This window comes from Lolium rigidum, chromosome 2, assembly GCF_022539505.1.
Source record: "Lolium rigidum isolate FL_2022 chromosome 2, APGP_CSIRO_Lrig_0.1, whole genome shotgun sequence".
NCBI lineage: Eukaryota > Viridiplantae > Streptophyta > Magnoliopsida > Poales > Poaceae > Lolium > Lolium rigidum.
This window is the reverse complement of record NC_061509.1, coordinates 12,871,717-12,882,522: the sequence shown is the minus strand read 5'-3', so window position 1 is coordinate 12,882,522 and position 10,806 is coordinate 12,871,717. Positions and strand designations below refer to the sequence as shown.

Below are 10,806 nucleotides of genomic sequence, written 5' to 3'. Positions count from 1 at the left end.
TAATGTAGGTCCGTGCACCAGAAATACCGTGTGGTAAACTTTGTTTTTTGCTGTCATAGTTTTGTCAGATTTGAAGATTTTACTTTTAATGGCTGAGAAGACTTCAGATGTTTTTAGCAACCTTGGTAATCCTACATCCTGCTGGTATGGTTGAGGCTATTCCAGGAGGTACACCATACATTTCAACCGCACTTTCTCGTGAAAACATAGTAGGACATGTTAAAATTGTTACCTGCAAAAAAACTATTAAAATTATTTTTTATTATGAAAAGTGTCTTCTGGAAAAAAAAATCTATACATATGATTTCCGCACATCCAAACAAACTATTTAAAAATATATTAGTGGTAACAGTTCTAAATGTTGTCCACAAAAGGATGTTCATCCTCTGCGTCGATATAAGATTTGTGGACAAACCCGACAACTAAGAAGGCCAGTCATGATACATCATCAAAACATATGCAAACAAGAACATGAAGAATGTCAATGACCGGCCAAATAACGACAAACTTACGAAATAAATATAAACTAGCATCATTAAAAAGTAGAACCTTCAAAACACTAGCTCTAGAAGGATAGAGGGGATCATCTACTATTTTGAAATTGAAGGACATTATGTAACACACTTGTTTTTGAGTGGGGAAGGAGAATAGTAGATGATAGCCTAGAGCATGTCCCTCAGTATGTTAATAGCCGCGGCATGCTTCTCCTGCAGACAGGGAAGGGGAAAAAAACCACCCTCACATTAGTTGGGTATATATGTGATTGATGCATGAAGTGATGGATGAGAGGGATTCATTGAGTGAGAGCATGTATTTGTGGACAGAGATATGTGGATGCGGTGGATCACTCACCTGGTCACGAGCTCTGTCCCGGACGCCGCCGCACACCGGCCGTCCGCGCTCGTCGTACAGAATCATCCCGCTGAACCTCGGCAGCTGGCACTTGACGCCCATCAGCACCCTCCTCTGCCAAATCGGCCGCGCCGGCGTGCCGCCCGCCCTCTCCAGCACACCCGAAGCCGAAGGTCTCGGCGGCGCCACCGCTTCCTCCGCCTTGAACGCTCCAGCCCCCACGGGGAGCCCGTAATCAGAGACGCCGCCTCCCATCATCATCATCACATCGTCGGCGACGTCGTCATGGCCTCGGCGCCGGCGGTCGGCGTAGACCTTGTCCTTCCACAGAGCCACGGACAGGCAGAGCCCCATGGGAGCAAACACGGAGCTGTGGTAGGCAGCAATGGATCAAGATGCAGATGTATACAAGTGTAGGCCAGTGCTCAGTGCAGTGGGCTTCTTATGCGAGTGCGGCCAAGAAGAACCAGGCGGCATCGGTGCACCGTGCGCCCACCGGCTACCCGTGAGCGCGCGCTTGATTGCTTGCCGCCTGTGCCGTGTAATGCTGCTTATTTACGTTTCACCGCTGCGTCACCGGCCGCACCGCAGCCTCCGGGTCCGCCGGTCCGGGTGTGCATGTGAAGCATTCCTTTTTTTCGAGAGCACGCGAACGCGTACCTTAATTTTATAGAAGGCAGAATGATATATACAAAGGAGGCTCCCACTGCGAACAGGGGGTGCCAGCAACTCCGGGTACAAGGATAACTCTACTCACCCATAATCTAGGACTCCGACTCCATCAGCTACCCTAAACCTAGCCAATGTGAAGCATTCCTACTCCAGCGCTACAGACCCAGACTGGACCTGCGAGTAACATTCTCAAGACCATGAAAATGGTGTCTCTGTTTGGTGCCAGAAGAATTGCTTCGTGTCTTTGTTTGCTTAAATAATTGAGCTCCCACCCACGACCAAGGCATCTGATAGCACGTCCCCTTTTTTCCCTCTATTCTTGTGTGTGTGTATCTTATGGTTTTCCATGTTCAATTGTGAACAGAAAATGATCCTACACTACAGGTTTGGAAGGATTTATGCAGGAACGCACCACCTGTAAGGCTGTAACCAACTGAAGCAAAATGATTTAACGAAAGCTTGAATCTATAGAATGTTGGTCATCTTTTAAACCCAGCCCATCAATGAGAATATGCATGTCTAAAGGGAAAAAAAGGTATCCTTCAACCAGTATTATTGAGGAGAAAAATTATGTTCGTTGAGCCTTAAGCTCATTATATATATTACAAAGGGTGTCGACCAACCTCAAACTTACACTCCAAATACCTTGCAAAGCCAGTTTTTCAGATAAACTGCAACAAGGAGCAATCGGATCAATGGTCTTCAAATTCGGCTTTTTAAAAGTTTCTCCCACGACCCAGAACTGGTGTTGACAAAGAATTTCAAGATGGCCCTGGTTTGCTTTTAGAGATCTCAACTAGCATCCAACGTTCCCGAGGCAGATACTGATGAATATGAGAATTCCCGTGGACACCATGGTTGAACTATGGCAACATAAGCTAGCACTGTAATCTTTAACCCATCAGCCTTGACACTCATGATTGTTGTGCAGTTCAGTGCTTGAGCGTTTATAGTGCTACAGAAAGAAAAAGAAAAACCCGATGGAAGTTTCGAACAAAGGCAGAAACAGAGAAAATTAGCACTGAGCCTTACACAGAACCAGGGCAGCACATTATGACAACCTGCCACTCGGTATTAAGAAAGGTAATGGTGACACCTAACAGCGGAAATCAGGGGGTACAGTTTCTTCTGTGAAGTACTCTTTTCTCACAGTCTCAGCATCACAAAATCTCACCTTATATGAAGAAACAAAAACAACATAAGTGGGAAAATATTAGATGTAAAATCATTTGATGAAATATGTTGAGAGAAACAAGTACTGACCAGGGAGGCATATTGTTTCAACAGAGGTTTAACAAGCTGCCACATTGGCTGAAACACAAATGGTGCATCCACAAAAAGAACTTGGCCAAGCCGCTTCGGATAGTAATAGTAGAATACATCAATCTGGAAATCGCAGGAAATTAACTCTGATCTACCAGATTAGGGAACAATAGTTGTATGTGCATGTACACAAAAGCTCATCAGCCAGTAAATATGCTTCACAATTTTGGGAGTTACAACTATACAAGGTTGGACCTCAAAGACCAAACTATATGTGGGCTCACTAGACAGCCCGAGCATGTTAATTTACTTCCTATTTAGATTGATGAGTCTCAGCATGCCTTTGCATGTCAAGAACTTTTCTCTTTTGAGTGTATCTGGAAACCAACTTTCATTTTCTGTTCGGTAGATCTAGTGAAAGGTCTATGCATAATTCTCAAACAGCATGCTGGTCTCATCTGAAATGCTTTCTTATAGCTGCCAACACAATTAGGGGGAGCAATAACTTCGGGAAAAGACTGAACTTACCAAAAACTTTAAGAATTGGAGATCACCATTTTCTACACGGAAGCCTCGAAGATCAAAAATTCCAAGTATGTTCTCTGTCCCCGTTGGAAGTTTATTTAAAGCCTTTTCGACCAAAAAGGCGCATAGCTTCTCATTTTCAAGTGGATCTTGTTTCTGTAATAGCAATACTGTTTACCCATCAGTCATATAACTCAGAACAAAAGGCATCTAAAACACAAAAAAACATCAGCATGATAAATTGCATAGAATAAAATAGGGCCAATAGGTCTGCCATGTCAGGTTGTAGTCAACAATTCAGATTTCTCCTTTCTCTGAAAAGTTTGTCCTGATAGTTCACGACATAATTCTGTATCTTTACCTTTTGATTTGATACTTTAACACTTCCCAAAGGCGTATGATTTCATTCAAGCGAAGGAACATCAGTTTGTTCAAAATATGTCTCAAGATTCAGAGCATGAGAAACTTACAGAAGGAAAATGTTTGGCTGCCACTACGACTAGCACAGGTCTGCCGTAGATGTCAAAAGAAGAATGCACATATGCCTTGCCAGTTTGATACAACCCTTTCACTGATTCTTCCGATAATTCTGACACGCGAAAATCTTGACGCCATTTCTAGTGCAGATGAAAGGAAAGATGAAGGTTCCAAAAAATGGGAAAAACAAGTCTTTGCCGTCAATAATTTGTTGGACAAAATGTTAGGTCCTCAATGAAGATACAAAACAGAAGGCGTGACAAAAGGCAAAACATTCTAAAACAAAAAATCTCACACTGGAACAAACCCGGCTCATTTTGTCATGGATAAGAAGTTCCCTCCCACAAACTGAGAGAGGGGATGAGGAGAAAATAAATTGGACATAATATAAGAAGGGTGATCCACTTGGAGTATGCAAGTTAAGAAGAAAGAATAAGAAGAATAATTTCACTGCAACCATTCAAAACAACTTGTCAGAAATGTAAATTTTACATCTAGCTTGGGAAAATTTGCCTCGGTTGTTCAGTTTCTCAGTTGAGACTGTTTCAAAATTCTTGCAAATAAAAAAACATATACACAAAAGATCCCGTTTATTTTTATGTTGCTTAGCATGATAATTTAGCTTGCTGCCATTGTCTGAGAGAGCGAGAGACTATGAGAAAACAATCAAAGTTCACCATAAGAACATAGGAAAGGAAACAGGAGGATTGTCTGTTTTTCTTTGGAAACATGAAAGGAAGGGGCTACTATTTATCAGCTGAACACAAGTTGTAGGATACAATGGCCTTGGTCAACTTGGAGACGGCCTCATCAACGGCGAATTTCCTGTCCTTTAAGAACCAGAGGATCATCTCGTCGTCATCCCTCCCGCTTCTGCCAGTCGGGAGGCCTGGATGCTCCCTTTCCAGCCTCTCTTTAACCTCCATGACGAGCTACACACATGGAACAAAACAACCAACGCGCGATAATGTAAGTCCCAGCTGTGTGTAGCCGCTTCTGGTATTTCCGACGAATCAGTGCCATCCAGCAGCAAAGGAGTCGAGGAAATCCTTTGAATCGGGAGCTGCACACGTGGTACGGGCTTGCTAACCTTGGAGGTGGAGGCGCCACCGGGAGCGGTGCTGCAGCAGAGCACTGACCTCCTGGCGAGGCCCCGCGGAGGCGGAGGAGCCCGGACGATGGAACGGAAAGAGCAGGCGGCGGCCATCGCCTCTCCTCTCCTCTTGGATTTTTGGATTCGCGGCCGCAGCGCTAATGGAAGCGTGCGACGCCGGATCGGGGGGCGACGGCCGACGGGTCCCCGGATAGGGTCTCCGATGGAATGAGGCAGTGAGATGCGGTGAGCAGGGCCGATCCTGCCGTATCAGCGCCTCGACGCACATAAAAGTCGATATTCACCGCATCAACAAATAGCCAAATAGGCACATGGCTGGTCGGTTATCTACTAATATCTATGCCCTGAAGTTTTGTTGTCTTTCGCTTGGTACAGCTGCTCTATTTGATTCTGAAGATTGTATGTCTTCTCATTTTCTGAACATGATTGATGCAACCATACTGACTTCCAGTACTCTAATTGATATGGCTGATATATTTTTAGTCCCGCGACCGTTTCTAATTCTTGACATAGTATGCCAGACACCGCTCCCTACGCATGTGTGTGTGTTTGGGTTGTGGCCAAAGTGTTCCCTGCCAATTTGTTTTGTCATGACCTAAAAAATAATACTCCCAAAATGATAAAACCTCAACCAGATGGCTAGCCAATCTTTGGTAGGGTAATATTGGAATCAAACACATTCTGTGTCTTACAAATAATATGGTTTTGCAAATATGATTTTGTCTAAAAGAAGAATATGAATGCATCCTACTGTGTTACAATCACGAAACGCATGGACATTTAAGTTGTGCCCCTGTATACAAAATCATATGAAGAGCACTAAAATGACTTGCGCAAATTCTCAACATTCAGAATATTTCCTTCTCTGATCACACAACTGCATGTTACATTTGAAGACATTTGAATCACAGTGTGCACCTTCTCATTGCACATGCAAAATAAGAATCGTCTCCTTAAAACTGAATATTTAGCGTTGATATCTACCAGTATAGAGTACATGGTATTAGCCTTCTCTTCCTAAAAAAATACATCATGGTACACAGATAGCCCAGATTATACAACATGTGGAGTCAGCAAACAACTATCCTAGAACCAAACCAGAACCAGTTGTATTGTAGCCTTTCCTCGTGTCCAGCTTGAAGTGAGTTCTCATCCTTACAGGAAAATATCCAGTTCTTCAGCAAGTAATTATTTCTTTGCCTTCTTCCCTCTCTTTGTTGATTGGGTTTTCTTTGCTCCCTTCTTAGCAACCTTTGCCTTCTTCTGTCCCTTTGCCTAATATCACAAAAAATAATTCAAGTTTGCCATTAGAGGCTTTATGATATTGCGATGTATGCAACAAAGTATAGTAACATTTCCTACTTCCATGATTATCTGTTTGGTAATAACTACATGCTCTAGTAGAGCTGCTCACCAGGAAGCAAGGCTTCAGAGATACAGCTAGCGAACACTTCCCGATGAGGGCCATTGTGCCATTGTGGTCTAACTACTCAACATTGGGCACGGAAATGACAAACAAAGAAGAGTGTCTCCAACAGTGAATGCAGTAAAGGGCGTGCAACAAGATGTGTAATTGCTAAGAACTGGAAGTCCTTAAAAGCACATCAAAAGATGCACTGACCTGGTTACGCAAGTAAGATCCAGAGAACACAGCTATGCGAAAATGGGTTAGCAGTTGCCACATGGTAATATGCCAAGGCAAATGATAATTGATGGGGATCAGGTACTCATGATTTGCATTAACATACGCAATGATGTATTACTGGGGACATGACAATATCCGAATACCATGAATCAGTGAAACGAAAATAAATAAGTGCAACAGAAAGATAGGCAAGAAACCATACCGCTGGCTTCGCGGCTGCTTTTCTTTTGGTTTTCGCTTTAGGTTGATCTTCATTCTCATTGTTCTGATCATTTTGAGAAGCATGAAGTTCATGAAGCCTGTCACCCTCTCCATCTGAATCAAACGTGAACCCATCAAGGGTACCTATATAGACGATACCAATTGTTAGAGACCATAGGTCTACAACTTCATGCAAATGTACTTCTTTTACGCTAAAAACTGTAATCAAATGCATAATAGCTCCCAAAACATGCTATATTAGGAATGACGACTTCTCCCAAATAGAGCTTAAGGCAATAAATTCAATACCAACAAACTGTTGACTGCAATTGGCAATAGATAGTCCAGCAAGATAAAATGCTAACCTTCCATCATAGTCTCTGCTTCAAATAAATTGGAATGGGGTTCCAACTGAATGAAGTCATTCATTATAGCCTCTATCTGCACAGGAAGAGGAGGATTAAAGTAAACACTTGCATCTTTTAAAGCAGAATGCAATTAATCCATATTCAAATTTACTAGTGAAATGGGACATTAGGTGCTAGAAATTTTGACTCAGCAGAGAAGTTCAATATGCATATAGAACTCATGTTATGGTTGACAAACCTTTGCTTCTGTTTGTCCCATGCTGACCTGAAACAAAAGAGGCAACGCACAAAGGACTAAGAAACATACCGAAAAGCACAAATGCACAATTGCACTTAAGTTTGGGTGTAACTTACAACACAAAATGTCCTGGATGGCACTATAGTTGATTTGTATACTGTTCCTGTATGAGCACAGAAAGAAAAGAAGATGCTGAATTGTTTGTATTATTGTAAAGGATAAATGATTTTCAAATAATTTATCTGCCAGTGCAGATAAATTAGTTACAATATTACATAAAAATTGATACAATAATGAGATTAACCTGGCGGTACCTTTCAGGTCCAGTAACAAATCCTGATTTCCAGTCGGACTGTTTGAAATTACTATCCTACCGACAGCTCCAATATCTCCGCTCAAGTCTATCGAGTCACCATCACATTCAACCAATGCCTAGAATGGAAGATGATTATAAACTTGGGGGATATATTAATAACAAAGTCTCCCTCGCAGGAAATCTGTTATTTCCAGAAAGCAAGATGTCGATACATTAAACTTAAACACATACTACACATTTTCTTAATCTATTTTCACAATGCATGCATGCCTAATTTGTATAGCCTGTACTTATGTAACCCCTATTATATCCTATTAGGGAACACACAATTGTAGCCTGAGGAAACATGCATGTATGGTCAAATCACATAAATCATGATTGTTCCTCTGTTGATACATAACATACATTCCTTTCCAATCCCTTCATGCAAATTAGACAGCTTTCCCATGAAGAGAATACAAGCCAGAGAACAATTGGGATGTTCATAGTATTTCAGGTTTCTCGTTGCAGACAATGAACTTTTATGATGAATGTTCTTTGCAATTAAGCGACACTAGTGCGAAAATTAGAGTTTACCTTTGAACGTTGAACTTTATCAGACAGGATCAATGGCAACCTCTGGGAGACCTGGAATTCAGAACATACACTCTGTAAGTAAATCCAGGTTTATAATTGTTACAGAAATATCAAATCACAGAACACAATACCAGAAAATTTGGTGATCTAGGAATCAGCTAGAACTTGTCTGGTGTTATTTATTCATATTTTGCATCATGACTTGGAAATTTAGTTTTATGAACCCAAACAGATAGGAGGGGATCTTACAGAGTTTCCTGCAAGCTTGTCCTGCATCTTTTCCTCATTAACTTCATCTTCGAGTTGTTCCAGGGTATCTATGTTTGTTTGACAAAAACACTAATTAAACCTCACTGGAAGTATGGAATTATATTACCTGAAAGGCATATTATTAGGCACTAACTAGAATGGTGTGTCTTTTCATTAGTCTTACCATTTCTTTTATCCAAACTATCTTTTGTTCCAGCAACCTTTGTTTTCTTCTTTGGAGTCTACATAAGAAAACATTTTGTACATAAATTAACAATGTTTGCAACTAGTACATGTTCCCTCAAGAAATTAATACATGCATTGAAGTTAAAGGTGACTGATCATCAGCATCAAAACATGCAAGAGAAGTCTAAAGATATGATCCATGAAAGTTGTTGCTAGCAGGAACCAAAGTATCAAACATCTTCACACGAAATAGGTACCTGCTCAACTTGATTGGTGAGCAAATTCAAAGGTACCATAGTACCTTTTAGTTTCAGCATGATATTTATTCTATCCGTTTACTTGGAGGTAGCAGATATCAGTATTTAGTAAGATAATAACTGATACAAGACAGCTGGCAAGCTATCACGAATTCAATCTAGGTAAGTTGCAACAAAAATGAAATCTGTACCGCGCGTTTAGGAGGTTTATCCTGCTTTCCTTCCATGGATGGTCCTTCCTCATGTTTACTCGAAGTACCTATGAGCGGCCATGTGGGGAAAAATATGATCAAATTGTTAAAGCGAACTATCACTAGCTTGAAATTTATCATACAAAATACAAAAAAGTACGGGCATTCCTCCTAGTAGGAGGTGGGCTGTTTGCCCTTAACTTGTGCAGCAGCATCTGTACTACCTGCACAGTCTGAAGAATTCTTCTTTTCTTCCGGTGGTGCAGTTCTTTTTGGGCTGTTTTCAGGAGAAGAATCAGAAAGCATCACCGTAGCAGTACTTGGTGCCTGTACCCCACCCAAAACATAACACCCATATCCGTGTGTTAGTAACTAGCAACCATGTAATTGCAAAACAAGAGCTATCAGTTATACAAAACATTGGTCTTCACAAGAATATGTCACAATTACGAAAAGCCAAAGTAGATCTAGAACAACACGTTGGCTTTCAGCAAAGATAGCCTTAGTAATATGAATTGGTGACACAGCAAGGTATTCTTATTCAGAACAACATGAAGCATATCGGAGAAAGACATATATGCTAGAAATGGTGGCCATTTACAGCACCGTGCAATATGTTCTGAGAACTTGCTGCAGGACTCGATTTCTAACTGAATTCTGCACCGCGGTCACATACATCGCAGAATTTAAGCAACAAAGTAGTGACATTCCGCATATGCACCTAACCCATGAAAATGATGAATCTATTAGTAACGCCAAGCATTTGAGTAAGCAATCTTCTATAAATGGTGGCCATTTACAAGAATGTGCAATCTGTTCTAAGGACTTGCTGTAGGGCTCGATTTTAACTGAATTCTGCACCGCAGCCACATACATCGCAGAATTTAAGCAACAAAGTAGCGCCATTCCGCGTATGCACCTAACCCCGTGAAAATGATGAATCTGTTATGCAAAAAATCTTGGTACAGGTTTGTTCCCAAAGAGATAAGAGCTCATTTTCCCACGACTCAAGCAGAGGTTAGGTGAGATGGGTACCTTGAACGCGACAAGCCAGTCAGGGTCGCCTTCTTCGTCCGCCATGCCTGCCTGCCTGCCTGCCGCCGCCGCCGCCGCTCTGGTTCCGATTGGGATGGAACCCTAGGCTCGCTGAGACTGGGAGGGTTTCGGCCGCGCCGAGATTTAGGGGGTTTTGCCTCCGGGAGGAAGCGGCAGCCCTGCCTGTGCGAGTTCAGCGAGCCGCCGAGACCGTCTCCGTCGGAAGTGGGGCGGCTGCCACTAGACGCTCGGGCTCCGGCTAATCCGCGACGCCGTGACCACGCCGCCGCCGCCCAAGCTTGTCTGGTGTTTGGTGTCTGGTGTTTTTTTTTTTTTTCTTTTCGAGATGAGGGTGTCGGCTCCACATCTGGGCATGGGCAGCCCGGCCCGACCCGACACGGCCCGGAAATCCTGGGCCGGACAGGGATTGCATGTCAGGCTGGGTTCGGCATGAATTTGGAGCCCGATCATCAGACCAGGTTTGGGCTCGCAGAAAATGGGATTTAGGCTGAGTTTCGGACAGGTTGGTTGGACTGTCTTTCTTAGTTTGGGTCAAGTTCGGGTCTGGTTTGTAAGCCCGGAGATCGGGCCGGACTAGGCTTGGGCTTAGGAATTTAGGTTCGAGCGGTAAGCAAGACACA

The 10,806-nt window shown here is 42.6% G+C and overlaps 3 protein-coding genes across 5 annotated transcripts; all 3 read right to left on the bottom strand.

Moving 5' to 3' along the window:
• Positions 1–421: 421 nt before the first annotated feature.
• LOC124685978 lies at positions 422–1,206 on the bottom strand. The gene is made up of 2 exons (XM_047219994.1): positions 853–1,206; positions 422–707 (listed from the first exon to the last, which is right to left on the bottom strand). The coding sequence occupies exons 1-2, from the start codon at positions 1,204–1,206 to the stop codon at positions 663–665; spliced, it is 399 nt and encodes a 132-aa protein (XP_047075950.1). The 3' UTR covers positions 422–662.
• An 836-nt stretch (positions 1,207–2,042) lies between these two features.
• On the bottom strand, positions 2,043–5,116 carry LOC124691305 (motile sperm domain-containing protein 2-like). 3 transcript variants are annotated; one of them, XR_006998900.1, is made up of 7 exons: positions 4,880–5,116; positions 4,569–4,721; positions 3,783–3,929; positions 3,316–3,468; positions 2,788–2,910; positions 2,557–2,698; positions 2,043–2,479 (listed from the first exon to the last, which is right to left on the bottom strand). XR_006998900.1 is itself a non-coding variant. In XM_047224577.1 (7 exons), exons 1-6 carry the CDS (start codon positions 4,994–4,996, stop codon positions 2,621–2,623), a joined length of 771 nt encoding a protein of 256 aa, XP_047080533.1. In that variant the 5' UTR covers positions 4,997–5,116; the 3' UTR covers positions 2,043–2,479; positions 2,586–2,620. The 3 variants fall into 3 exon arrangements, 2 of the variants coding, with proteins under 2 accessions (XP_047080533.1, XP_047080532.1); XM_047224577.1 differs by having other exon boundaries at positions 2,586–2,698; XM_047224576.1 differs by having other exon boundaries at positions 2,043–2,698.
• A 616-nt stretch (positions 5,117–5,732) lies between these two features.
• On the bottom strand, positions 5,733–10,424 carry LOC124691302 (DNA-binding protein BIN4-like). The gene is made up of 12 exons (XM_047224575.1): positions 10,166–10,424; positions 9,355–9,457; positions 9,131–9,198; positions 8,681–8,738; positions 8,497–8,564; positions 8,248–8,298; positions 7,670–7,787; positions 7,472–7,518; positions 7,356–7,382; positions 7,115–7,190; positions 6,751–6,893; positions 5,733–6,178 (listed from the first exon to the last, which is right to left on the bottom strand). The coding sequence occupies exons 1-12, from the start codon at positions 10,208–10,210 to the stop codon at positions 6,092–6,094; spliced, it is 891 nt and encodes a 296-aa protein (XP_047080531.1). The 5' UTR covers positions 10,211–10,424; the 3' UTR covers positions 5,733–6,091.
• Between the last annotated feature and the right edge of the window lie 382 nt (positions 10,425–10,806).

What these genes read in the sequence shown, in the direction of transcription:
- LOC124691305 (XM_047224576.1), bottom strand. Translation starts at nt 4,996, where the DNA reads ATGGCCGCCGCCTGCTCTTTCCGTTCCATCGTCCGGGCTCCTCCGCCT. An exon ending in GTGGCGCCTCCACCTCCAAG is followed by an intron (nt 4,722 to 4,879) that starts GTTAGCAAGCCC and finishes CCATGTGTGTAG; the next exon opens with CTCGTCATGGAGGTTAAAGA. An exon ending in CAGCCAAACATTTTCCTTCT is followed by an intron (nt 3,469 to 3,782) that starts GTAAGTTTCTCA and finishes TTGCTATTACAG; the next exon opens with AAACAAGATCCACTTGAAAA.
- LOC124691302 (XM_047224575.1), bottom strand. Translation starts at nt 10,210, where the DNA reads ATGGCGGACGAAGAAGGCGACCCTGACTGGCTTGTCGCGTTCAAG. An exon ending in ACAAGCTTGCAGGAAACTCT is followed by an intron (nt 8,299 to 8,496) that starts GTAAGATCCCCT and finishes TCTGAATTCCAG; the next exon opens with GTCTCCCAGAGGTTGCCATT. An exon ending in TGGGACAAACAGAAGCAAAG is followed by an intron (nt 7,191 to 7,355) that starts GTTTGTCAACCA and finishes CTTCCTGTGCAG; the next exon opens with ATAGAGGCTATAATGAATGA.
- LOC124685978 (XM_047219994.1), bottom strand. Translation starts at nt 1,206, where the DNA reads ATGGGGCTCTGCCTGTCCGTGGCTCTGTGGAAGGACAAGGTCTACGCC. An exon ending in GGGACAGAGCTCGTGACCAG is followed by an intron (nt 708 to 852) that starts GTGAGTGATCCA and finishes CCCTGTCTGCAG; the next exon opens with GAGAAGCATGCCGCGGCTAT.